This window comes from Solea senegalensis, linkage group LG18 (assembly GCF_019176455.1).
Source record: "Solea senegalensis isolate Sse05_10M linkage group LG18, IFAPA_SoseM_1, whole genome shotgun sequence".
Taxonomy (NCBI): Eukaryota; Metazoa; Chordata; class Actinopteri; order Pleuronectiformes; family Soleidae; genus Solea; species Solea senegalensis.
Genome location: NC_058041.1, coordinates 16,492,484 through 16,518,657, shown reverse-complemented (window position 1 = coordinate 16,518,657; position 26,174 = coordinate 16,492,484). Strand labels below are relative to the sequence as shown.

The 26,174-nt window shown below is 40.6% G+C and overlaps 1 protein-coding gene across 8 annotated transcripts in view; it reads left to right on the top strand.

Moving 5' to 3' along the window:
* si:ch211-234p6.5 (pleckstrin homology domain-containing family A member 7) overlaps nucleotides 1-24,523 on the top strand; it is a 30,510-nt gene extending 5,987 nt beyond the window's left edge. The window contains exons 3-27 of one of the 8 annotated variants that reach the window (XM_044013873.1): nucleotides 4,097-4,240; nucleotides 5,219-5,632; nucleotides 10,904-10,973; nucleotides 11,083-11,181; nucleotides 11,326-11,398; nucleotides 11,489-11,589; nucleotides 11,700-11,818; nucleotides 11,886-12,089; nucleotides 12,179-12,482; nucleotides 13,606-13,662; nucleotides 14,597-14,743; nucleotides 16,263-16,322; nucleotides 16,440-16,520; nucleotides 16,652-16,804; nucleotides 16,928-17,026; nucleotides 17,824-17,932; nucleotides 18,622-18,695; nucleotides 19,034-19,129; nucleotides 19,213-19,285; nucleotides 19,514-19,557; nucleotides 19,932-20,057; nucleotides 20,152-20,526; nucleotides 20,981-21,102; nucleotides 21,280-21,389; nucleotides 22,234-24,523. In XM_044013873.1, coding sequence (XP_043869808.1) covers nucleotides 5,592-5,632; nucleotides 10,904-10,973; nucleotides 11,083-11,181; nucleotides 11,326-11,398; nucleotides 11,489-11,589; nucleotides 11,700-11,818; nucleotides 11,886-12,089; nucleotides 12,179-12,482; nucleotides 13,606-13,662; nucleotides 14,597-14,743; nucleotides 16,263-16,322; nucleotides 16,440-16,520; nucleotides 16,652-16,804; nucleotides 16,928-17,026; nucleotides 17,824-17,932; nucleotides 18,622-18,695; nucleotides 19,034-19,129; nucleotides 19,213-19,285; nucleotides 19,514-19,557; nucleotides 19,932-20,057; nucleotides 20,152-20,526; nucleotides 20,981-21,102; nucleotides 21,280-21,389; nucleotides 22,234-23,432 — 3,936 coding nt within the window. In that variant the 5' untranslated portion in view covers nucleotides 4,097-4,240; nucleotides 5,219-5,591 and the 3' untranslated portion in view covers nucleotides 23,433-24,523. The other 7 variants (XM_044013874.1, XM_044013875.1, XM_044013876.1 and 4 more) reach the window with 7 other exon arrangements.
* The last annotated feature ends 1,651 nt before the right edge of the window (nucleotides 24,524-26,174 follow it).

Sequence of the window (26,174 nt, the reverse complement as noted above, 5' to 3'; positions counted from 1 at the left end):
AGTAGGTCAGTCCACTATACCTATATTAAATGTATGTATGTTTGTATGTTTTCAGGAGATATTCAATTTGGGCAGTGATTGTGTTTACTTAAGGCCTGAGAAGAAACAGAGCGTCCCCCATTTCTTCTCTGCCATGGGATCCCTGAAGAGAACACAGCGTCCTATGTCTCTCCTTATGACCTCTGATATCTCCTGAGTCTAATTCATATGTCCAAATGTTGCTTCATACAGTCAAATACACTTTTAAAGAAGTCCATGAAGACATAAATGATTATTTATCACCCAGATTATTTCAGCCCTATAGTGACTAGAATATACATGTTACAGATTTATGTGTTAGTTAATGACCACTTCAGTAATGTTCTCATCACGTCAACCACATCCACACAGCACACTCTTCTCCTCCTATTATGAGATAAAATTTCTAATGAAACATATTCAGCTTAAATACATGATTTCCCATGTATTTCCCCTCTGTTTGCTCCAGGGAGGTGTGTTCTAGAGCAGATTTCACCGTTCATGTAATAAACCATTCACATACATGTACCCATCATCTCACAGACGATAACAGAGTCCAAAAGCGCTTCGTATAATTTATCAGCTGGGGCTGTTGAAAGCACTTCTTGAATCGCTCAAACAAACAATAGCCCATTCATTCTTTCACATTCATACTCCAATAAAACATACAACCACTTAGAACAAACTAACCATTTTTGGGAGTTGCCAAGGACTTAGTGTCTTGATCAGGGACACTTCGTCATCAACAATTCACATAAACGCATTGACTATCTCATGCATTATTACACAGCCATATACAGGAACAAATTAAGATTTCACAGTGACAGGAAATCCTGCTTTTTCAAAGAATAAAATCTCTCGGCTTGGCTTTTTCAGAAAAGCAGGCTCCTCCTCCTCTTGATCAGAACCTTTCTGTTTAGCCTAATTGAATAATTATGAATAATTTGTGTGTTGATAGGTAATTTTGGTTACAAAACACCCAATTACCATTATTCACTTTAATAAATGCGTTCATTTATTAGTACTGTTGCTTTCCTGTAGTCATTTATTTATCTATCGAATTTTTTATTTTATTTCAAAACATACTAATCAAACCTATTCTTTTAGTTCCCGCTTATTTCTTAAATTTTCCTGACTAATTTGACAATGCGTGTGTGTGTGAATCTAGCCTGTAAAAGATTCAGCTCTCCACACCAGAGCAACTGTGCTCTTTTACCACCATGAATCAACTCTTAGAACCTGCTGTTCACTTTTTCTTAATCCAATTATATCATTAGTTATAACCTAACCCACGATATAATAACTTAAACTAAAATAAAAGCTCTGACTTACTAACTAACTTATTTTCCTTTGTTTATATAAGTCTCTCCTCTTCTAACTCTTCAAGGGTCATCCACACCTAATGTGTCTCATGCAATTGTATGCAAACTACTACACCCTTTTTCTCTACATATCAGCTGTCTACAGCAGATCAGGCATTTAAATGAGATAATGCTCCAAACATGGTTTATCTTTTTATCATAAATGCATTATCTCTTCTTCTTAGAGTTCCCAAATTAAATAAGCTATCTCCTTTGTTGTTACTTTTATCACATTTATCATTAATATCATCCTTGATATATTTTCCCAATTCTTTATCTGAATTATAGATGTTTCCCTGTCTTTTTTCTTTTCCAAATATTCAATGTATAATGTCTACGAGTCGAAACTGTACTCTAAGACAAATTTAGCTTAAAAATTAATTCACTTTAACCAACAAATCTAAAATGTTAGTATTTGTTCATCACTTTTAAATGACCATCTCCCCCTCAGCAGCCTTTCTGGCTTCAATGACCACATGTCAAAAATAGCTTTTCCTCCTCACACAAACTCTGACGACGAGCTTATGTCCACACACACATAAAACAACACAAAGCCATGGCACACAAAGTAAAGCATCACAGAACAACACAAACTAACACAAGACAACACTTAGTCCAAATTTTCAATTTTACCCAATCTCAATTTTTTTTTTGAATTTCGATTTTAATCTTAATTTTAACACTTTCTCTTTTATCTTTGTAAAGCGTTTTCTCTTCTTCTCTTCCTCTGCGCGCAGTCCTCTACGATCGATCCATTTATATACCGGTTTCCCTACCGAATTTCGTTACCTGTCATGGCTTTAATGATTGCTACAGCGTGTCCGCCTTTGCCTACCGAATTTCGTTGCCTGACTTGGTGGATTAACTAACATTTATTCATCTTTGTCCCTACCAAATTTGTCTGCTGGTCGGATCCGATAACTAAGACTATCCCTACCGAATTTTCTAACCTAACCAGCCTTTTATCGATTATCTAGCCGTTTCATCAAATTAATTTTCACGCTGCCATCTAATTCACACATGCAGGTACTGTTCTTCCCACACATGGCCATTTAGCCTGGCGTCACGTTACTCACTATACTACACATCATGCGGACCACGCTATTTATCACTATCTGCAGTTTCACTTCTTTGGTTAAATAAACCCATGCATGGGCTTTTCCTTTTGTCCTCTAAATACACCTGTGCACAGGTTTTTTCCTTTTCCCTACCGTTTAGTGTTCCCTACCGTTTAGATTGTCCCTACCGAATTTGCGCTCAATTTTCACAAAGTAGATGAGTACCATGACTTACAGTTCCTTTCGAAATCTGGCACCGCATACTCAACTTACTGTTTTGTTACTCATTAGCTCAAACTTTCACATAGTCGATGAATACCATGACTTACAGTTCCTTTCGAAATCTGGCACCGCATATTCAACACTGTTTTTGTTAATCGTTTGATCACTTGTCCCGATCTACTAGCCTAATTTTATATTCATGATTTCTAAGTCCTTTCTTTACATCTTGTAAATTCTTCATTCTCTTATCATGTCATGTTTAATCCATTATTATGAATTCTCTTAACATGTCATGTTTAGGCCTTTATTATGTTAACACTTCTTAGAGGGGACCTTACTCCCCCCCTTTTTATTTATATCCATAAATAAAAACAAATTTAGATGAGGCCTCTGCACCATCAACACATCGCAGCCTTTCCCCACACAAATGATTCTTTACAGCGTGCCCACAGGACCACCGCAAACCAACAGCCAAATCAACAAACCCTCACTGGCTCCCAATGTGAGAAAATCACTCACCTTTAAACGCCGGCTGGGAGCGAGAGTGGGTCCACCGAAAGAGGCCGCTGGCGCCGCTGACCAGGAACAAAAATACCCCCCCGTTCGTGACGCCAAAATGTCGTTTTTGTCAGGCTTCCTTCTTCTTCTGAACGATAGGTGATGAGTTGATGATGCAGAAAAAGACCTCGCTGACACAGGACTTGTACTGAACAAAGGGATTTTATTTAGTTACAAGTCAGGCGTCAGAACCAAGCTGCCACAGCAGCTTGGGAGAATGTGCTCCTGCCGAATCTCCGAACAATTCTGCCTCAGAAAAGCAAAACCAACACTATATAGATTCTCTAACACTCCTATTTGCAGGCATCACATGTTTTGACCCCCGCCTTTCTCCTGTTTCCATAATACAACAACTTGGAAAACAAGTTGGGTCCAGATATACCATACTGTCCCATGATCTTTACCTTGGACAATATCACCATTTAATCAAACAAGAGACATCTATTTTCCTAACTAACCATATCCAAGACAGACCCTCAAGCTTCTTGTCCTATACAGGATGCCTATTGTACAACGTATGGTCTGACTTGTCATGTGTCCAAGAGATCCTCTTGTCTCATGTTTACTTATTAATGTAAATCTTTAATACGTTTAAGTATTAAACATTAGTTGTGTTAATGTGTTCTTCTTAGTTCATATACTTCATTTGCTTTTTTTTTTTTAAAATGATCTAAAACGACTTAAATTCTTAAACAGTATAATGGCAACTAAATTGCTCGCAGTATTCTACTGTAACGTTTACACTCTGTACAGCACAGTACTGTAATATTATTTACAGTCATAAACTGTTGTGATTACAGTAGTGACACGTTAGAAAAACAATAAAATACTGGCTGCCAGCATTTTACTGTAATTTAACGGTGTTTTCTTGTGTAACAGGAGAAGAAGCCACGCAGCAGCTGTCAGTCACCAGGCTGATTGTGAAGTTTGCTAAATGGACTGGGTCATAAATATTTAGAGGCACACTGATGTGTCTCCTGCGAGAGCTGGTCGTCCTGGGAATCTGAGGTCCTGACCTTACTGGTGAGAAACTAATAATAAAATGACATGCTTTAAGTGCTGAGCTATGATAATTAGTGCACTGTGTGATGTGGAATGAAGGACTGTCTGACACAGAACTGAGTGCGTCAGCAGGCCACGTTTTAGGTTGTTATTCTGCATGAATAAATTTAGACTTAACCTTTCTCCTCTCGTAGCTCCCACCACTTAACATACCTTTAATATCTTCCTCTTGTTCAACACCAGTGGATGTGGAGTGGCCATGCTGTTGACTGTGACTTAATACCTTGTGTATTTGCCTCTAAATCTGGCTTTTCCAACTGGAAACTGAAGTTTGTAAACGGTTCACTTTCTTGTAACAAAGTCACCCACGCTGTAGACAAAAAGCAGTGAGCTGCCGGTCTACTGCTGTCTTGGTCGGTAAATAAATAAAAAACAGAGTAACAAATAGAACACATTATCACACATTAAGTTTGTGTGAGTGACTGGTTTGTGAAATTCAGTTTCTGGTCAAAAAAAGGCCGTCTCACAGTGAGGTAAAGCTTGGTTTTGGACTTTTCCCTTTCAACGTCAGTGTCCAATCTGATTCCTGTCCACATTTTAAACAAAGATATTTGTGCTAACTATCCAAGAACTATTATTAAAACAAAACATAATAACTTAAGAAACTGATATCCAAGAAGTATAGGAATTTGAGATGAACTGAAACTGATTAAATACCTCAAATATTGTTTTAGGATCACTGATTAACGTCGCAGCCATTAGCAGGACATATAATGCTTTAGGTGTTTGCTTTCAAACACCATCAAAACAGAAACCTCATCTGTGGAGCTGCAAAGTTTCATCGCTGAGTCGCAGAAAACAGGAGTAAATACTGTCCGACACAAGAACATTAAAATAGGTCAATCAGAATTTCTTAGCTCATGGTTCAAACAGTTGTACAAGAGCTTTGATCATTGGTTATTATTGAGACTGACGTCCTTATTTATAATCCCCATGAAGAGGGCTGAGAAATGACATGTGGAGAAGATAAAGAAGGATGAAAGAACTGCTGCTTTCCTTTCGTTGCATCCCTAAGTCAAGTCGATGTGTAAGAACAAGAAGAAGCAGAAGAAGAGGAAGAAGATGGGAGGGGGAGAGGGACTGACAGAGGCGACACTGTGAGAGGACAGAGGAGCACACTGAGTGTGAACAGTCAGCGTAGGTAGAGTGCCTGAATAACGCCGCTGCTTCACCACAAGCCCAGAGACATGGGGAGAAAGACGATTCACACGTAAAAAGGAGAGACGCCCAGTAACGCATTGCAAAGAGTGTTGCAACTGTTTTGGGCAACAGGAGCCTGTGGGGCCAGGAAGAGAGCAGCTGAGCCTGAGTAATGGAGCTCGAAGTGACCAGCAGGCAAGCGCAGTTATTCAGGTGAGTGAGGCAATATGGCATATTTATTAGGATTTTCACTATTCATTATTGGAAATCACAAATAACACATTTTAGTTTCAGTAAAGTCTATTTTTAAGCATTATTTTATTAATTGTAATTATTATTATTAAATGTTCAGTACAAACTACATTTATTGGTTAATAGTATTGTTTATAGCTCTGGCTGAGGTGATGATAATAACAATAATAATAATAATAATGACAGCATTTAATTAATCTAACCAACATAATTCTGCTCAGTCTGTTAAACCTTTTTAATCCAAATTGTATTTAAAGTGTACGTTTGCGACGACACATTGTATGTAATTATTACTTGGTTTAGTGTGCATATACAAAAATGCAGATTTAAGTGTTGTTTAATAACTGCTTTCCTAAGTTAGTCAATGCCATGGCGTACAACACTTTAATAGGTAATACATTCATTATTAGGATTTATTATAGTATTGTATTTTATCAGATGGGGGGGGAAATAGCAAACAGGCTAAACAATGACCACTGGCTGCATCGGTATCCTGAGCATAGAAAAAACAACCAAACCAAGTTGACCTTGTGTCTCCATAAGGAAATCTCCGTCAGACGACACAGTGGCTGTTTTGTAACAACGTCACTTGTCACATTGTCTCACCGTGTTGTTAATATTAAAAGACAATGTGGGAGGTATGCAAATGTTTTTGTTGATGGAGCGCGGACGACGCTTCCACTGTTGATCTGTTCCCAGCTTCACATGAGCACTTTGGGAGCGACAAAGCGGACTCTGTGCGCTGCACAAACCCACCAATTGTCCTCCTCCCCATCCCTCCTTAGCATTTCAAGTCTTCTCCTCCCAGAGCAAGTGACCCACACTGATGAGAGGAGATTTCACAAATATTTCACGACACCCACTGAACCTCTGTGGCTGTGCGCCTGTTCGTCTCTGTTGTCGTCGCTCACAAAGACGCCATTGTTTACTTGAACTTACTCTCAGTGTCTTCATCAGAAGATGATGCTGAGTGTGAATGCTGAACTCTGTCTGGATGGAACACCCACAAGAGTTTGTGGAGAGCTCATGTGAGATGGTTCTCCTGAATGTTTTTTATCTCCAAGATTTTCTTCACTATTCATAGATAACGTTTAAAAACCTTATAGTCCATACTTATGAGAGAATAATAGACTAAAATAGCATATCGCACAATACGAGTGCAGCATAAAACAATCATTTACTTTAGAATTATTGAACAAATGTGCAGCAACAGATTAAAGGTCCTTTAAAGGAGCTTAGTATGTGAGAAACCTGGGTTTAAATACATTCACATCAGCAAGGAAATTAAGTTTCGACGAAGAAACTGTAGCAGGTGAATGGAAAATAAGTTGAAAAGAGCTCTTCCAGGGGTATGTTTTTACATAAGATCATGTTTCTAATCTTAGAATAGAAGAATTCTGCTGTAATTCATTAACTTCTTAATTTTAACACTAAGACAGATAGAATTGAATTTGCTATCATCATCATTATTATTATTGTTATATAGTGTAGAAATAGGCAACAAAGGTAAGATCAACAAATAATATAAAATAAAATAAAAGGTCTAGAAGGGAAAAAAATAATAATAAAAGGTAGGTAAAAGTACAACAAAAATGAATATATGTTAATTAAGATTGATTTAGTTGATACAGGTGGTAAAAACCTTGTGGTTATTACTATTATGTGATTTTAATGCAATTAGTTAAAGGCAAAGCAATTTAAAAAAAAAAAAAACATCAAACATCACTTTCTAACTTTCTTGACTTGACTTTGGTTAATTTTTCATTTTTTTATTCCTTTTTACCAGGAAAAGACAACAGAACAATTGTGTGTTTATTTCAGTAACCAAGAGAGGGGAAACAAATCACATTACAAATGACATTTGAAAATAAAAGAATAAAATAATTGTTATCTCAGTCAGCAGCTCTCTGCAGGTCACATAAGGTTTAAGTGGCCGACATATATATATATATATATATATATCATATATATGTATATATATATAAATATATGTATATGTATATATATACATATATATACATATATATCATATATATATGTATATCATATATACATATATATGTATATATCGTATATATATACGCTCATTTCTTTCTGCACACAATACAAACCTCCAGCACACAATAATAAAAAAAGCCACGAGTAAGCTACGAGTAAGCCTTTCTTTCTAACTTCCCCTGAAACCATAGACTTTTACTTTAGTTTCAGTCTTCGACGGTCCTCGGTACTCTGCAGCTTGGGACACATTCCAAATTCTCATGGCAGCCGGTCCCTGCTGCCAGATTGGTTTTCACACTATCCCTGTCCCCTCCCTGCTACCACGGTGATGCAGCTGTCACCTGTCAATTCCACGGTAGGGATGCACTGGCCTGTTATGGCTGAGAATAGAATAGTGGGGGTGTTTTCCTGGGAGTGGGAGAGAACGCGATCAATCCCAGGTCTCAAAGAGAATGACTAGTTGACCGGGGTGAAATACATTCTCAACGGTCGTGAATGCAGCATATGTGCGCTCCCAAGATTTCTGGGTGCTGCTCATGGGAGTGACTGTCTGTTTTTAAAAGGAGGAGGAGACTCTGGATCATTTTGAACTGGTAAGGCCTCATGTGCTATGTATCCTGTTTTAATGTTATAGGAAACAGCTTGTTGCCGCCACCTTCTTGCCCCTTGTTGATTATGGAGATATCATACATATGAACGCTTGGCTCAGTCTCTCTTGTTGGCTGTCACTCAGATTCATTACAGGCTGTAGGCCCTTGTACTCTCTGGTCATCATTGTATGTGTGCAGACTCTTGCATTGTTGCCCACATATTTATCCTCCTACATGTTACATACTCAGGTCAGTCATAGCTTACGTTCCCTGGACTTCATCACTTCTACTGTCCCCTCTGTCCCTCTGTCCCCTCTGTCCACACAGAGCTTGGCAAAAAGGCATTTTTCCTACTTTGCCCCCTCAACCTGGAACAAGCTTCAGCAGAGTATCACGCTGTCTTAGCAGATTTTAAAATTCTTTGCAAGTCACTGGAGAGGACATCTTTGGGAACTTGCTCCCGTTTAATCTGTTTATTCACTTGACATTTTGCACATTTCCTTTATTTGTTATGTTGTCCGTCTGTAGCTCTGTGTTGTGCTGTTGTGATCGTCCTCAACGGGTTTCAACAGGTGAAAATGAGACCCCATGTTTTTCAAAGGGATAACCTGTATAAATAAAGGTTAAATATAAGAAAGGAGAATTGTAGCTGCACCAGCCGGACTCAGCTATTTCATTCACATTGCGTAGTGAAGCATGTTGTTCACACCAATTTATTTGGATCTATCTTGCCAATTTGTGTTTGTACCACATGTAAATATGATTTAATAGCAATATGTTGTTGAAGGGAAAGCTGAGTTTTTTTTGAAGTGCTGTCTCAATCTCATGGCCCGCAGGTCAACTGCATTTTTTAAACCACTCACTCTCCCACACCAAAGTCCATAGAGGGAAATACATTGCTGTTGCTGGTCGGTCTCCTGCTGCTTCATTTGCTAAGTTTAGGTCACTTTGGTCAATCTGAAGGGAGGATTTCACAAACCAAAGTCACAAAATGACACATTTGAAATTGCTGATGGAATCAAGGACGAATGCATAAGGGTTAAGTGTCATATTTATCGATTAGCGCTAAGAATTTTGCTTTGGAGAGGGAAATTCTCAAGAGTGTCCACAAGGAAACATGTGCTGGTGAATCCACTTAGGTTTAGCGAGCCTTGAAACATTATGTTTTAAAAACAGGTGCCAGAGTTGGACAGTCTCATTATGCTATGGTAGAGCAAGTCATCCTTCAAATGGAAGGTTGTGGGTTTGATTCCTGGCTCTGCTGGTCTACATGCTGATGTGTCCTTGGGCAAGACACGGGTGTCATGGTCGGGTGTCATGCTCCTGATGGCTGTGGCGGCAGTGTGTGAATGGGTATGAAAAAAAACATGGAGGTCACATGTTTTCCTTGTGCGTGCGTGGGTTTTCTCTGGGTGTGAGAGTGGATGGTTGTTTGTCTCTGTTTGTGTCCCAGAACTGTCCAGGGTGTGACCCCGCCGAGCACCCATGTCAGCTGATATTGGCACAGCGAACCGCCACGACCCTCCGGTGGAGGATAACGCTGTAGAACAGGGGTGGGCAATTATTTTCCCCAAGGGGCCACATGAGAAACAAAAAATGTTGTTGAGGGCCGGGGCAAATTTTAATTAATTTTAATTTAATTTTATCTCTTTTATCTAAAAAAAGCAATAAATTGTGTTGTTTTTGTGTAAATTTGGCAGCATACAAACACACACAATAAACACAATTACTAACCAACTCTATTATAAAAATATCAAATTACTACACTATATAATGAATACTATTATACTATACTACTGTGGTGTAGTGCAGTGATCACAACCCCAGGTCGGCTGTAGAAGATGGATGGAAATGTGCTGAACATAGTGTCTGAGTGAATGGGTGAATGGGTGAATGGCAAAACTAGTGCAAAGCAGCTTTGAGTGGTCATCAAGACTAGAAAAGCGCTATATAAATACAGACCATTTAGCATTGCTGGTTGTTTTCATGAAGACAGCCAATACACTACTTGGACAAAATGATAATGTCATAATCCCACCTGTTGCTTATTTTCTTCATCATCATCTTCCTCTTTGTGTTTGAAGTTTGTTTGGTCTGTTCACTTCATGATAACTTTATTTAATTTACTACTACAGTGTAAAGTTCACAGTAGGGCTGTTGATCAATATTAATTCAAATGTCTTAAATTTGACAAAAGAGACTGCTCTGCATGACATTGTCATCCATCATCTTCTCACTCTCACCCTCTCCTCATTATTAACTGACTATGAAGCTGAAATGATAACTGGCCCTGAAACGTGACACGTAGCATAAAACATAAAAAGTCATTGTGAAGTCCATTTAAGTTTTTGCAATTTACCTAAATGGGTTATGGATCACGAAAATGATCACTGACATACTGTAACTGATGAAAATGAATATTATGATACAAAACAAACTAAGATATATCACGTATATTAATAGTGTAAAGTGCCCGTCAACATAAAATGATGTAGCCAAACCCTCATTGTCTAAACTTCCATGTGCCCATGAGCAAGTGACTTTATCAACGAAAACTAAACTAAACTGAAGTTTTAGCTCGTACAATGAACCCTTTCAATCATTTCCCAGCCATGAGCGCATTCGTTCTCTTTTGTCTCTGCAGGATGGACGATCCGGAGAGAGTGAGCCAAGCTTCCAGTGTGGCCACAATTTCCTACTTTCCAGTCAGGAAGGTGAGTTTTCCAGTCCGCATGAATGCAGTGTTGTGATTTGCACACGTGGAGGGACACATGCGACACTGTTGATGCACATCAATGGACTGGTTTCCTCTAAATGTGACAGGAAAGTCTTGGAAAGGTGCAAGCATTTGGAAAAAGATGCCAGGCTGCCAAGAGAGACCCAAACTGCCCTGTAGTCATCAGAGGATGGCTAAACAAAAAGGTATCTTCTACTGGTACATCCATCCACCCATTTTCTACTGCACATTCTATATAATATTCTATATAATCTATATAATGACTGCATGTAGAGAACTAGTGACTGAGTTCAATCAAGAGTCGTGCTGAATGAATCCTCTTACTGCAGGATAGTTCTGGTTTAAAGCTTTGGAAGAGACGGTGGTTTGTCCTCTCCAACTATTGTCTGTTTTACTATAAAGGTAAGGAGCACACACTGTTTCCCTTTCATGCTATCTGGGTTTACCACGAGGCATAATCTACTGTTCTCACTTCTCCTCCCCCTCCATCAGACAGCAGAGAGGAGTCTGTGCTCGGCAGCATTCCACTCCCGAGCTACAGAATCCTGCTCTGCTCACCGCGAGAATGCAAGAACAGGAAGTTCACCTTCAAGGCATCTTTCGTTTTACTTTTATATAACAACGATAATAACTGTTATATCAGTACCACATGAAAACAATCCTGTTAAAACTGTTATTGACAGTTGTCTCTGTAAAAATATAGGTGGTGCACCAGGGAATGCGCTCCTATTTCTTCAGCGCTGACACTCAGGAGGATATGCTGGGTTGGGTCCGAGCCCTTAGCCAGTCGGCTGCCATGGACGCAGAGAGCTCCATGAACAGGTACAACACTATTGCTATTCCTTGACGTCAACATTTTGGCACTGACAGATCCCATTGCTCCTTTCAGGCGCTGCACCAGTTATCAGGATTTCACACAAATCGGCGGCAGCAGTGAATCAGTGGACTTCCCCAAAGCCCCCTCGGATGGAGAGGGTCCCGCCCAGAATCACAGGCACGTCAGTAGGACTCTGAGCGAACCCAGTCAGCTCTCTGGTGGAAGGATGGGGGAGTCGCAAAGGGGGAGGCGGAGAGCGCGTCACAGAAACAGCAGGTTGTCGACTCACCTCGGTGTGTGAGTGGCACATATTGAAACTCCATGGCTGTACTTCACTGACTTGTTGTTGTGTTTTCTCGCCATAGCCCTTCAGACAGAACACCCAGTCCTCCTGAATTTAGCAGAAGAGCGTATGGTCCAAATCTAGAGGAGGATGGTGACCAGAACACACCGCCCACACATATGGAGTTGATGGGAATGGGTTCTCTGACCTCCAGAGGTCATCTGGGGTCACGACCTCATACACCAGTGGGAAGGGTTGACATTCGACCTCACGATGACCTGGTCTTGATGCCACAGACTCTATACTACACACCCTCCTCACCTAAGCTGGAGTTCAAATCCACTCCGACTACTCCAGGCTCAGAAAGGTGGCAAAACCTAAACAAGGTCAGCAGGTTTGGTTTATTTTTATCTTAGTGGTAAGGTAACATTTCATTTTCACAAACATGAAACCAAAAATGTTACATTTGTATACTACTACCTACTTCCTATTGCTATTACTGAGCTTGTTTATATATATACATAAGAATATATTAAATAGTCACGAGAAGGTGACTTTGCTGGTTGAAAAAATAACTCAAATTGAATGGAAGTCTATAAGAAAATGACTCATGACTCCTCCAAGATTGTTTTCTGATATCAGTCAACATTATTTAGTAGTTATTGGTCTTAATCAATAGTTTTAGGTCTTCTTTAATAGACCATGATGTCTATTCTGTAAATTATCTTTCAGTGTAGAGGAAAACAGATGCAAAATTACAGCTTATATGAGTGGACACTGGTGTGATTGACAGCTAGTATCATCTGAGAGCCTATAGTTGCAGGCGAGATATGTACATATATAGTTTCTTCTAAGGCTAATTATACACATATAACCCATTTCCACTCATTAATAAAATACATTTATCTGGGGTTTAAAAGTTTTTTTTGACTTGTGAAAATGTGTTTAATCAGCAATCAATAGCTGATATAATCAATAACACAGGTTCACAAATCCCAAAGGGAAACAGCATGTTTTACTGTGAAAGAGCCTTAATACAAACATACAGAACACGTATGAGTTATTTTTGCCAATAAACTCCCAAGTTACAAGTTATCAGTTACACACTGGACCTTGAAAGTCAAATTATGGGAATATCCCAGCCAGCGTGTCCATCTGAACCCCATAAGGGATATATTCAGCCTGATAACACAAGCTTCCCAAATGGGGCCCATTTTACTGAAATCTTATGGGATCTGTATAGTGGGCAAATGCCACAGTGGCCACCAAGGAACCACAGACAAACCTGGTAAAATTGTCAGCCCAGATATATCTCTTACGGGACCCACAAGGACACGCTTTTTGTTTTTGACCCTATAAAAACAGGAAATCTTCTGCATTTTGTTTCTGTCTTTTAATGTATGAGTCTTACTTTATCGTAATGCTGTATTTCAGTACTGGAATTGACTCATTCATGTATGTGTCTGTCACCTAACAATTGCCATCTCTCTCTTTTCATTGTCGTTGCAGCCCACGGCCACATATGGTTCAGTTCATCATCCCCCGAGTGGAAGAAGACTAGCAAAGGTGACGATACAGTGCAAGACTGTGTAGAGTGAATGTCTCGATGAACAATACACTAACAGAAAAAACATTTGGGAGTGTGCACAACTGATTAAAGACAAAAAACACTTAACTTAACTTAAGATGCTGTAATAAGCATTCTTAATTCATGTTTTAAATAAACATTTAATGACGATATTGAAGATATTAATTCATCCATCATTCAAGGGTTTAAAAAACATACTGGTAACATCAGTAAACACAGTAGTAACTGCCTACTGTCTGAATAAACATTACGAAAGTATAATTAAGCATTTATTAAGCATTTATTTTTACTATTATTAAAGCTTCTCATGACCTTTATTGTGAAGCGGGTTATGTATCGCTCCACAGAGACTTCACAAATACATAAATAAGCCTCACATGAGCACGGTTTACCATATATTAACCATTGTTAATCTTAATTAATGCTCAAACATGTTTCCCACTCCCACAAGGAGCATGAATAAAATATTAATAATGGTTAATACATGCTTTATTATAAATACATTATCCTTGTTCTATACTGCATGTTTTACATGTCACAAGGAACATTAATAAAGGTAAAGTATACTTAAGTGATGCTTAATTATAGCTAAGAAATGATTATTTAGTGCTGTTACACATAGTGTCATAAGTGTCACCTAAAGGAAACAATTGTTTTTAGCTTTACCAAAACAGACACCTTGTAAATATTAAGAGAAGCATTTGCAGTTCAAGATTTATCATTACTGACATGAACTTTATGAGCCCCCAAAAAATATATGAATGAATAATTTTGTTAACTTGTATATAGAACTAATAAATATACGTTAAAACAATGTCAATTCATGTGCTCCCATCACGTGATTGAAGTGAGTTGGACATGGACTCCTGTATTTGTAATGCCACGTTCTCATTGCTTCTCTCAAATCTTTAGCGCTGCTCTGCAGGAGCACAGACAGACTTACTGCCCCCTTTGCCTCCCTTATCGAGGGCTGCGCACGCTCCGCACCCACCGCACCACCACCACCATCATCACCACCACCGCAGCCATGTATCTGTCTGTGTGCTACCGCCTGCAATGGTACAGCCCGCTCTGCAGCGCAGTTGTGTTCTAATGGCGTCTTGTGTGGAGCGGCTTCCGAACTGTCAGTGTCTTTATGTTGTTATATCTGTGTTGTGTTGTCTTTGTCACTAATGTCCCAGCCCTCATGTCCCTGTGGGGCCCATATGGGTTATATTTGGGCTGACAATTTGGTTCCCAGGTGGGTTCGTCTGTGGTTTCCATGGTGGCCCCTCGGGCATTTGCCCACTTCAAACCCATGCCCATTTAGTTCCTTTTCCAGGCTACCTCCGTACTAAGTGGGCATGGCCTTAAAGTGGGCAAATCATGCAGGTCCATGCAGTTTCATATCCCTTATGGGGCCCACATAGACATGCTGGCTGGAGTGTTAGCTTTCATTTGTGACTAATAAATGTTGTGCTACGCATCTGAAACATTTACTCTTTGTACTGGTTAAATATACTGTAGGTGTATTTATGCTAACTAACATTTTATGTAACTTTCCCTCAGATTTGCAACCAAACCCGTAACACATGGCTATAATACAGTGGTCACCAACATGGTGCCGCGAGCACCTGATAGCCCACGGGCTCATTTGACTTATGATCATTGATGATCACTCAGTAAAATATCATTGACATCGTTTATAAAACGTGTGATGATTGTTAGGAGTAAGCACTGGAATGAATGTGTATGCAACTGAATGCATAATATTCATCATTTAAATGGTAAATTGCATAAAATTAATGTTAATGTGGTAGCCCTCCATATTTTTAGTTACCCTTCAGGTAGCTCTCGGTCTCAAAAAGGTTGGTGACCCCTGCTATAATATCTCTGTTTGAGTGATCTGGTTGATCCAGGCTACCTAGGCACGAAGTGGATACTCAGTGGACATGGGCTTTTAGTGGGCAAATTATGCAGGTCTTATATGGTTTTAGTAATATGGGAAGCATGTGGAGAAGAAGTGAGGTTAGGGTTAGGGCCAAGATGTCCTGGTAAGGCCATGTAATAAGTCAAAAAGAAAATGTACGGTTATATTTTGTAGGCGTCAACGGCTATATTATTCAGCTAAGTCCTTGGGCCTGCGCACTATGGCCCTCAGTACGCCACTTCCGGCACCATAGACGTCTGAAAAATCCTCAGCCCAGATTTACCTTAAACTGACACAATCTTACCAAACAAAGCAGCATGAGCCCACCTCCCCCCAAGAGATATGTCTTTATGGACTTTGGAGCAGGAAAGTGAGTGGTTTACAAACTACAGTGCCTGGTCACGAAAGGCTGACAGCAAGATAAAGCAACAGATACATTATTGTTGATAGTGCATTAGGGTGCCCATTTGGTTACGTATACTGTATATATGTATATATATATGTATGTATATATATATATATACATACATATATATACAGTACATATATGCATATACAGTATATATATGTATTTACATATACAGTGTATATATATATATATATATATGATGTGTATACATGTTTTCCATAAAGATTATTTCACAAACTGATGATGTAAATGTTTTTCAGGCCCCAAAGCCTGACCCAAGGGAAACGCCACCAATCAGACCTCTTGAAAGTGATGCAGATGTGAGCATTCATGGGTCTTTCCAGTCATTATTATACGCTGCTGTCATTTATCATTTATATTATATATACATATGTCTATGGAGAGGTCAGTTATATATTCAGATTTTCCCTTTTCAGACTGTGTTGACCAGGTTATGTGGGTGTGATAAGCTGCTACAGTCACTGTCCGTGGAACTGGCCCAGCTACAGATGGATAAGGTCAGCAACTGAATGCTTACAGCTGCACAAATACTCAGCATTATTATTATTATTATTATAATAATAATTATCATTATTATTATCATTATTATTGTTATTATTATTATATTGACACAACATTTCTTTTACAGGATAGTGTCCAGTGTGCTTTAGAGGTGTCCAGACTGCAGCTGGATGAGTGGCAGAGCCAGGGGCCGCGGGCCCTGGATGAAGCTCTGACCCATAAGGCTTTGCTCCAGGAAGACCTGGTCACAATCCGAGCGAGAATGTGTGACGTGTCATTGGTGTGTAAAAAAAAAACTGTGTGGCAGTGAACTGAGATGAAACAATAACATCCAATCTCTCTCTTTTTGTGTTGATTATTGGTTATTTATTGTATATAAATGTGTCTCTGTACTTGTATTCAGGAAATGGAGAGGGTGTGGAGTCAATATGAGAGAATGGAGAGTGAACTTTCTGTTATACGCTCACACCTTCAGCATATCTGTAACTTTGGAATGCCTCAGGTATTTTCTACATTTAATAAATACATGTGTTTTAGGACAGTGTTTCCTAAATCTTTCATGACCCATCTGTGGGTCAATTAAGTAAATTAAGTTTTTAATCAATTCTCTTGGAAATGATTAATTGACCAAAATCTAAATATTAGGTGTTATAAGACAGTAAATTAGCAGCTACATTGGGCACTACTTGATTATATTGTGATTTGGGTCATCACAGTTTCCCATCTTACATTTTTTACGGCCAAACATTTGTGTTCCCTCGTAATAACTTTGCGTTGGCACTTGTTCCATGCACAGCTACAATATAAAGAGCCCAGTTCTCTCACAATGTAATAGCCTGAGCTCTGTATATTGTCGTATTTGTAGCTCAATTTATTGGAGCTGTGGAGCTCCAGTCGGGAGTAGGAGTGGGGAGCCGGGCAGGGGACTGCGGCACTCTGGGGGCGCTCTTTTGGGCAGCACGTGTCATGCACGGCCGGGCAGGGGCACCTGAGGCACAGGAACACAAAAGTTACTGGGAGGGAACTCTAAAGGGTTGCAAGAGAACGTAAAAGTATTGTGAGGGAATGCAAACGTTTGCTTTAAAAATGTTCCACCACACCAGCTCAAAAAAGTGAGTCCCCCACATGTGAAATTTGGGAAACACTGTGTTACTGTTATCCACACTGTACTGTGGTAAATGCTTGTGTTTAAAGCATATGAGACTTTTCTTTGAGGGCATCGCCATCTGTCTGTGTGTGTTTGACCATTTACCCTGAAAGGTTAAACATTTCCCGAGTGGAATCCTTTGTTTATTTCAGGATCAATCTCAGGCTCAGAGAGAACTGTGGATGATGGAGGACATCTTGGCTGGACTGAAGGTCAACAGGGATCATTTCCGATTTTTGCTGGGACTACAGAGACACCACAGTAAGAATCCACTGCTCCTGTCGTCATGTTTCATACTGTATTATGTCCTCGGGGTTGTTTTTTGGTCTGCCATAACGCCATGTTTACATTCATTGTATATTTTTACTACCGAGAGTAACTGCACCTTATTATATATGTATATTTATATTATGTATATATATGTATATATATATATATATATACATATATATACATATGTCAATAATTTCTTTCCTACTTGTATTACTTACTTGTATATTGTTTATTTGTTGTTGATTATCTATTGTTGAGCTGCTGTAACGCCGTTTTCTCTCCACTGTGAGATAAATAAAAGCTATCTTATCTTATCTTATCATCATGTAATACACTGCCAAGACGGGAGGTGCAATATTTAGCAGGGTTTAGTGGCAGAAATCAAACATACTATCAATAGTTGTAAAAGTGTATAACAACTTTTAAATAAGGCACTTTTTCATTGCCTCACAGCTGCAAATTGCAAAACAAGAGAAAATGATCATTTCACACATATAGTACTGAATCAATTACTGAGCTCTTCATCTCCTCCAGGTAATAATACATGAATTGTGTTTCTCTCTGTCAGGGTGAATAATGTACAGTATACCAGTCTTAACCAGTCAGTGATCATGCACCTAAAACCTGACAATAGAGGAACACTGTCAACACTGTGACCTTTTGTCTCTCACCCACAGTGTTCCAGTCAACAGCGCCACATTCTGTGTCTCCTGGCTCGCCCGCAGAGAGGCAACACAGTGACCTGACGACGGTACTGTCCAATGTCCCTTTGTCAGCGACTGTTGTTGTTTCTGAACAAACGCAGAGGCGTCAAATAAAGCTGAATTCAAATCCAGTTCACTTATGGTAGACATACAACAATTCCCTGAGAAACTTGTGACCAGTATTGAGTTGAAACTTAACAAGAGGACAATAATCATTGGACTCAGTACCTCTTGTACTTCACATACTAGTAGTATGAAGTACTTTTACTGTGTACTTTTTGAGTAGTCCAAGGTCAAAGGTCACATTTGCAATCATCCAAATCTTTTATTTGATGTAACTGGCTTCACAGGTTTCTAACATTCCTTGTGACTGTGATCCCAACAGGATGTGGAACAGGAGCCACCAGTTCGCCCCGCATTACCCCGGGAGCTCCTGCAGAGCCAGGACCGAGGCCATGGCTACACTGAGTCACCATATGAGGTAGAACATTTTCATAACAATGTCTGACAATATTAGGTTTGAGCGTATTTATATGTACTTTTTTCCCTATGATTATAATGTAGGGATTCTACAGCCCCTCTGTTGAGGCTGCACAAAGAAGAGGGAGAAGCCACGCTGACCGGAGAGATGCATCCGGTACGTACATATATACTAATTACATGAAAGCAGTCATATTCTTACAATGGCCAGTTGAATCATTTTATCTAACTTATCTAATATGTTTTACTTCAACTGCTCGATCATGCTGTCACTCTCCAGTGGCTTTGTTTTGCCTCATTTTTGCTCTATTTCTTTTCTCCCTGTCACCATCTCCTCCCACCCATCCTCACTCCTCCTCTTTCCTATATGTTCATGTCATCTTAGAATCTCAGCCTGACTCCAGCTGGAACCAACCAGACACGACCAAGGTTTGATTCTTCGAAATGCAGCCTTTGCTGGTTAACTATAATTAGATCTCCAAATATAGGAGCAGTCAAAGCAGGGTTTTCCCTCACTGCAATCACAGCCAAATTTCAATTCTTTGATTCTCAATTTCTTTTCTTGCAATTGGGCCATGTTGCAGTACCTTTACTAGGCGAGTGGGGGCGGCAGAGGCTCATTTCTCCTTGCAATAGCTCAGTCGATCTGACTTCTGCCACACCAACCCCCCTTTTCCACTGCACACATGCATGCTAACACACTAGACCTAATCATGACCTGTTTGTTTGAGGCTGTTTCTTTTACATTTAAGGTCCACAGTTCATAAATGATTCACATTCTAATCAACCTATGTTGTTCCTAGAACATAAGGATGAGTGAAGAAGAGCAGATTGAGAGGATGAAGAGAAATCAAGAGCGGTTGAGTCATCACAAGAAGCCTCCCATACCTGCTGCCAGTGCTCAGAGTCAAGGTTCAGAACCACGAGAGGTTTGTCCTCATTAATCACGACACTATATCATATATAATGCACTTACACTCATGTACATACTTAATTACTCCTCTATCTTGCTACTTCCCCTAGGCTCCCTTTCCTTTAAGGGTGACTCGTGTTGTAACGGCAGTGCTGCCGTCCTCTCTCGTGGCCCGGCGTGTTTCTGTCGAGGATCCTCCGGCTGAGCTTGATAATTCCCTGCCTGAGCAGATCCCACCAGAGCAGAGTAAAACAATTTTAAATACGCTGCCTCGGCGTCTACTGCTGGAGAGTCCTGACAATAAACGGTCCTCTGCTGCAGAAACGCACCAGGATCAGCCGGTTAAAAAGACGAGCAGGCAGCAGTATCCGGGAGCACTGAGGTCTCCCAAGAAGAAGTCAAGGCCAGACGTGAGGAGAGCAGAGTCCACCGAGTCCTCGAGATACGCACGTGTAGAGAATGGAAGAATAAGCCGAGACGTCATGGTAAGCATAAAGTAAAATTCTGTTCAGACAATGAACGGTGAATCTTCATCGAGGAAATGTTGCCTTCAATCTACGTCCTTGCAGATGCAGTGAAACCCAGACGTCAACCAGACTATTAATGTGTATATTATCATAACCACTCTTTTGTTTCTTTTTTAAGGAAATAAACATGAGGTCGAATGCTGGTAAAGCACACAGGCATAGTTTTACCCATGGTTGGAATTACGGGGAGCTCTGAAACATCGTCCATTTCTGTGTCACAGACTTTATTTTTTGGACAATTACGACCTAGGTGTTGATTCACTTACATACCAATTCCTGAATGTTTGTCAATGTTTCCACGAATAAAACCTAATGCTGTTGCCACCCATGGGTTGGTTCGTTTATTTGACGTGAAAAATTGCATTGTTTCTTATGGGGCAGTGTGTATTCTCATGTGAAACTGCTTAAATAGGCGGCGGAACAACCCTCTGCCCCCCTGACATCTGACATGGACCTGGAACTCTGTCTGACCCCCGAGCAGCGAGATGCCAAACTCCGACGTGTGAAACGAATAAGGGAGAGGGTCATACAAAGGTGGGATATTTTCTCTTTTAATATGTTAATTGTCCACAGAACCGCTTTGTTATTTACTATATTTACCATACAGTATATATACTCTCACAAATATCTATCTATCTATCTATCTATCTATCTATCTATCTATCTATCTATCTATCTATCTATCTATCTATCTATCTATCTATCTATCAGTGCAGTCAGAGAGAGTGTAACTACATGCAGTCAAGTGGCAACAGGGGAGGAGGTGCAGGAAGTTCCCCAGATGCCTCCTGACAAAGTAAGAAAGCAAAGGATAAAATCAGGTAAGTGCAATACTTCCCATACCCAAAATCAATGACCCTGTTCAGACCTGGTATTAAGATCTGTCCTGAGTAATCCATAATCTGAGAAAAGGTCTGAACACTTCCAATCCCTCCTAAATGTGTCCTCAGATCCAATCACAGAAACATGTAGAGGTGGTTTGAGGACGCGTCCGTCCACGTTCCTGAATTGCATGAAAGCAATTTGACCCCAGGGTACACTGGAGAGCGTCTCCTCGGCTGACATATATATAACCCACTGCAGTTTCACTGTGATATTCTGCCCATGCTTTGATTTATTTGTAGCCACTGCAACTCACTCATCCTCCACATGATGTTCGCAGGGACACTGGAGAAGATCCCAACTGACAAGGTGCATTCTGTACAGGTCGCCAGTCCATCACAGGGCAAACACACAGAGAGGAACAACCATTCACTCTCATACTCACGGACAATTTAGAGTGTCAAAATGAACCCCTGCTTGTTTTTGGACTGTGGGAGGAAACCGAGGAGTACCTAGCAAAAGGGGAGAACATGCAAAACCTACACAGAAAGGCCCTCAGTGGATTCGTAGTCACTGCGCCACCATGTGGCCATTTTTTCCAATTGTTAAAATCTCTCTCCACTCATGTGTGTGAATGAAAGGTGGGTGAAGCCAGATCCCGCATGAAGAACACGTTTTCATTCTAGGTGTAAACAGCCGTACTTAACTCTGCCCACACTTGATCAGATCACAGAGAACTGATCTTAATACCAGGTCTGCATGGGGCCAATGAGAGAACGTTTGATTTGAAGATCAAGTTGTATAAGTTCCTTATTGCTCAGAAAGGTTCTGCTCATGTTTCAGATCCTGAAAAGCAACCATCTGTTGGTGGCTGTGATAACACGAGAGGTCCTGCACAGCTTCAGCTTTCTAGTGGAACATCTCAGGATGAAGATGACAGAGATGGACCTGTGAAAAAATCTCAAAGTCAGTGCAAGTTTGGGGACAAAACAAAACACAATAAGGATTGCAGTGGAAGAACAGGTGTTGCCAGAGGGAGAGTCAAGCGTCCAGTGTCACCCTATCATATCTCATCCATGACTGTCTACCAAAAAGATGGAGGCAAAGGATTTGTAAGTTGCAAGGTTGAGGAGGAGAAAACCCCTGAAGAACCTTCTGCTGATGATAGTGAAGCACATTCCACATCTTCTGATCTGAGGGCCAAGTGGTTCCTTTCCACCAATCATTGGCAGGGCTTCATACCTTTGCAGATGCATGGCATAGAGTCACTGTGCAGTGAGGAGATGACCGACAGGGAACAGCAGCCAGCATGCTCTGATGATGCGACTGATTGTGGTGAAATGTCATCCACGGTGTGTGAAAGTTTAGAAAAAATGAAAGAGAACCATTCCCTCTTCTATAAGATCGCATGCGACATCAGCATCTCAGATACAGACATAACAAAGAACGATGGGAATACTAATGTCCAGTTGCCATGTGGGTCAGAGGAGGAAGAACTGTTGATAACTGAATCTGTTGCCGATGATGCGGAGAGACGGCCTGACCATGAGAGCAGCCTGTGTTTGCCATCAGACGTTAATGAAAGCAGTATCTCAACAGATGACAAATTCCAGAGTTCAACAGTGGGAATCCAGAGCAAAGCAGCATTCAACACCAGTCCAGCAAAAGAGACACATGTCCTTGGAAAGATCCAACAGAAAGAACGTGAAGATACCACGAGGAAAGAGAGCCTCTTGAACGCTGAAGAAAGTGATGTCGGAGCTTTAGCCGATGTTGATTCTGAGCCGACGCTGGATGAATATGTCAAGGGAAAAAAACAGGGTTTAGAGAAGGAGTCAGAAGATGTGAAGATGGACCAAGAGAGGTGTGAGGAGCCAAAGGAATCCCATTGTCCAAGTGAGGAGAACAAAGAGACAGTTCAAGAACTATGCAACAACAACAGCTCCATCACTCCATCCAGCTCTGTGTACAAAGGCAAAGGTATAATCCGGAGTGCTTCTTTTGGGAAGGCTCGAGTAACAGTAATAAGGACAAGTCTGTAGGAGTAAGAACAGGAAAGGTTTAAAGAGCTTAGGAAGGACAAGAACATAGTGAGGTGATTAATTGTCAAGAAAAATGCTCCAGGGGAGGATGTAAAGTGACTGAGGTGAAACTAGACCTAACCTAGAGGTAGAAGTGGTAAAATGGGAACATAAAGTGTCAGAAAATGACATAATGCTTGCTAAACTTAAACATTTCCACGTGGTTAGAAAATGGATGTAGATAAAACTGAGAATATCATCAATACAAAATGTCTGAATGCAAACAGTGCTCTTGCACGTATTGAATGTGGTTGCATAAGGTTTTTAAACATAGCTTGAATGAAATGAAATGAAATGAAATGAAATATTAAGTTCTGTAGCTTACTGCACGGTGCGTGCCGCTGAGCCGAGAACCAGCTTGAGAAGTGGACGCTCGCTCCCTTTGAAAACATGGCCTCCAGCAAGGACACAGCATTCAGGGACGCTGGTTTAATGTGTGACGTGTTGAGGAAATGAATGCCACTTTACCTCATTGATCGCCGCTCACTCTCCAGCACCAAACTCTATCAGGAAAATCCGATTTTACATCACAGCTCACAGGAGAAGTTTGTTGTTTTGTGACTTTGGTGTTTGAAATCCTTAGTTCAGATTCACCTTCACTTTCACACTTGACATTACAGTAACAACATTTTAATGGGATGGTAATAAGTTATTAATTTGGTAGTAGTATTGTGGATAAGATAAATACAATTCTAGGTCATTCATGTTTTAAATACAAAAATGATTACACCCTTAAAATCAAGTCGGCTTCACAACTCCCTGTGGAGCTTATATAGGTTCTCTACGGAGTTTGGTGCAGGAGAGTGAGCAGTCAGAAAAGGTCTCGCCTTATAGCGTGACAAACAGGATTTTATTACACTTTTATTAGGTGTAGCTACACGTTTCCTTGTTTCCTCTTCAGTGGCAGCCGTGTTTCAGTGGGAGCAAGCTTCTGTGTCTTATGGCGTGTTTCCACCGACTCGACTTGCCTCGGCATGACACGGTTATCTTGCGTTTCCACTAGTGTTTTTTTGTGCTCCGGTCATGGAGGAAGTACTGAACAAAGAGTTTTAACGAGCTGATTCTAATGATTCAGTTGTGTAAAACGAAGTCACGGCAGTTTCATGCAGCCGTGCAGTGAGGACTCCGCCCACGTTGAGTAGGGTACTTTTTTGTCGTGGGAAACCAACCTAAACTGTGCTGTACCGTGCCCAGGCGAGGCGAAGCAAGGCGAGCTAGTACCATGTGGAAAAGGGGCTTTAGGGTGGCTCTGGACACAAGGAGTCATAAAACCTGAGCTATCACTCCAAATGAATACTCGAATGCTACACAGAAACGATCTGCTTGTCAGTGGCATGCACAGACATTTGGAAGGGCAGAAAAATGCAAAAAGGGCACTTACTGCTTATCAGTGGGGCAAGCGTCACCAGTACATGTAACGCAGGTGTAGCCGAAGTATAACCTGGGGCCAAAGGCAGCCCAGCCCTGGGCACTGAATTTCATAAGGGCACCCATAGGAAACAAAGTTGCAAGGGCGTCTTATAGGGCACTGTATCACTTTTCTCTTTTACATTTTTTTAAGTCACATTTTGCTTTAGAGGCCACATATGAATGGCAGCCAGCAGGGCACTTCCTCATGTTGTTACCACTCTAGGGGGGTACTCTAGCATGCGTCTTGTGACTCAAGAGGGCACTTTTAGCGCGCAGTGTTTTTGTCCATTAGGGCGATTGACCCTCCCACCCCCCACCCCCCCTTCACCCTGTGCACGCCACTGACGCTCATGGCAACATAACCCTGCTACTGTCCCTGTAACTTAACATGTGTTTTTTTGTATTTCAAATAAATGATTCACGAGCAGTTAGCGTGCGACAATGTCCTCTCATTTCACGTTATACACCCCTGTTTTTACTCAATGAACCCCCAACACACACACACACACACACACACACACACACACAGGCTTGGATGCTGCTCTCTGAGTCGACCTGATGCAGAATTCCATGGAGCCACTGAAAATGCCTTTGTCACTTTAAATCCTTCAGTCGATGACATCATTGTCTGAGAACACATTACATCACCCCTTTCGAGGCGCTCTCTCTCTCTCTCTCTTAAAGACAGCACCACCTTATGTTTGCTAAGCCACACACACACACGCACGCACGCACGCACACGCACACGCGCACACACACACACACACTTGATCTGTTTACAAATGCCATGATAATATCAATATGCACAGCGATAACAGCCTCCATGACGTTGTATCCTGCGCGTGGACTGGTGAATTAACATTGTATACATCTGTACATGTGGTCATTTTCATAGACATATGGAAAGTTAATATTAATTATCAATTATCATGTTACAGTATATGTTGGAATAGCACAAATAGACATTATAAACGTTTTATTTTTTATTTTCTTTAAAAAAAGAGCAGGGATTCCTGCTGAAGTCAGACACGCATGTGGGAGAAGGAAGGAGATCATCACATGGGTATGGGTGTACTTTATGCTTCTTAAATGTAACAATTAAAAGTTGAAAACAGTAACAGAACATCATTGACTCCCATGTCTTGTGATTGTGTGTTGTGGAGTTGGGCCTGCACAGCATGATCCCTTATATATACATGTATGTGTGTGTGTGTGTGTATAAATGTCTGTCACTCGGTTTGCACTCTGATATGTATGTATACATATATACATACATATATGTGTGTGTATATA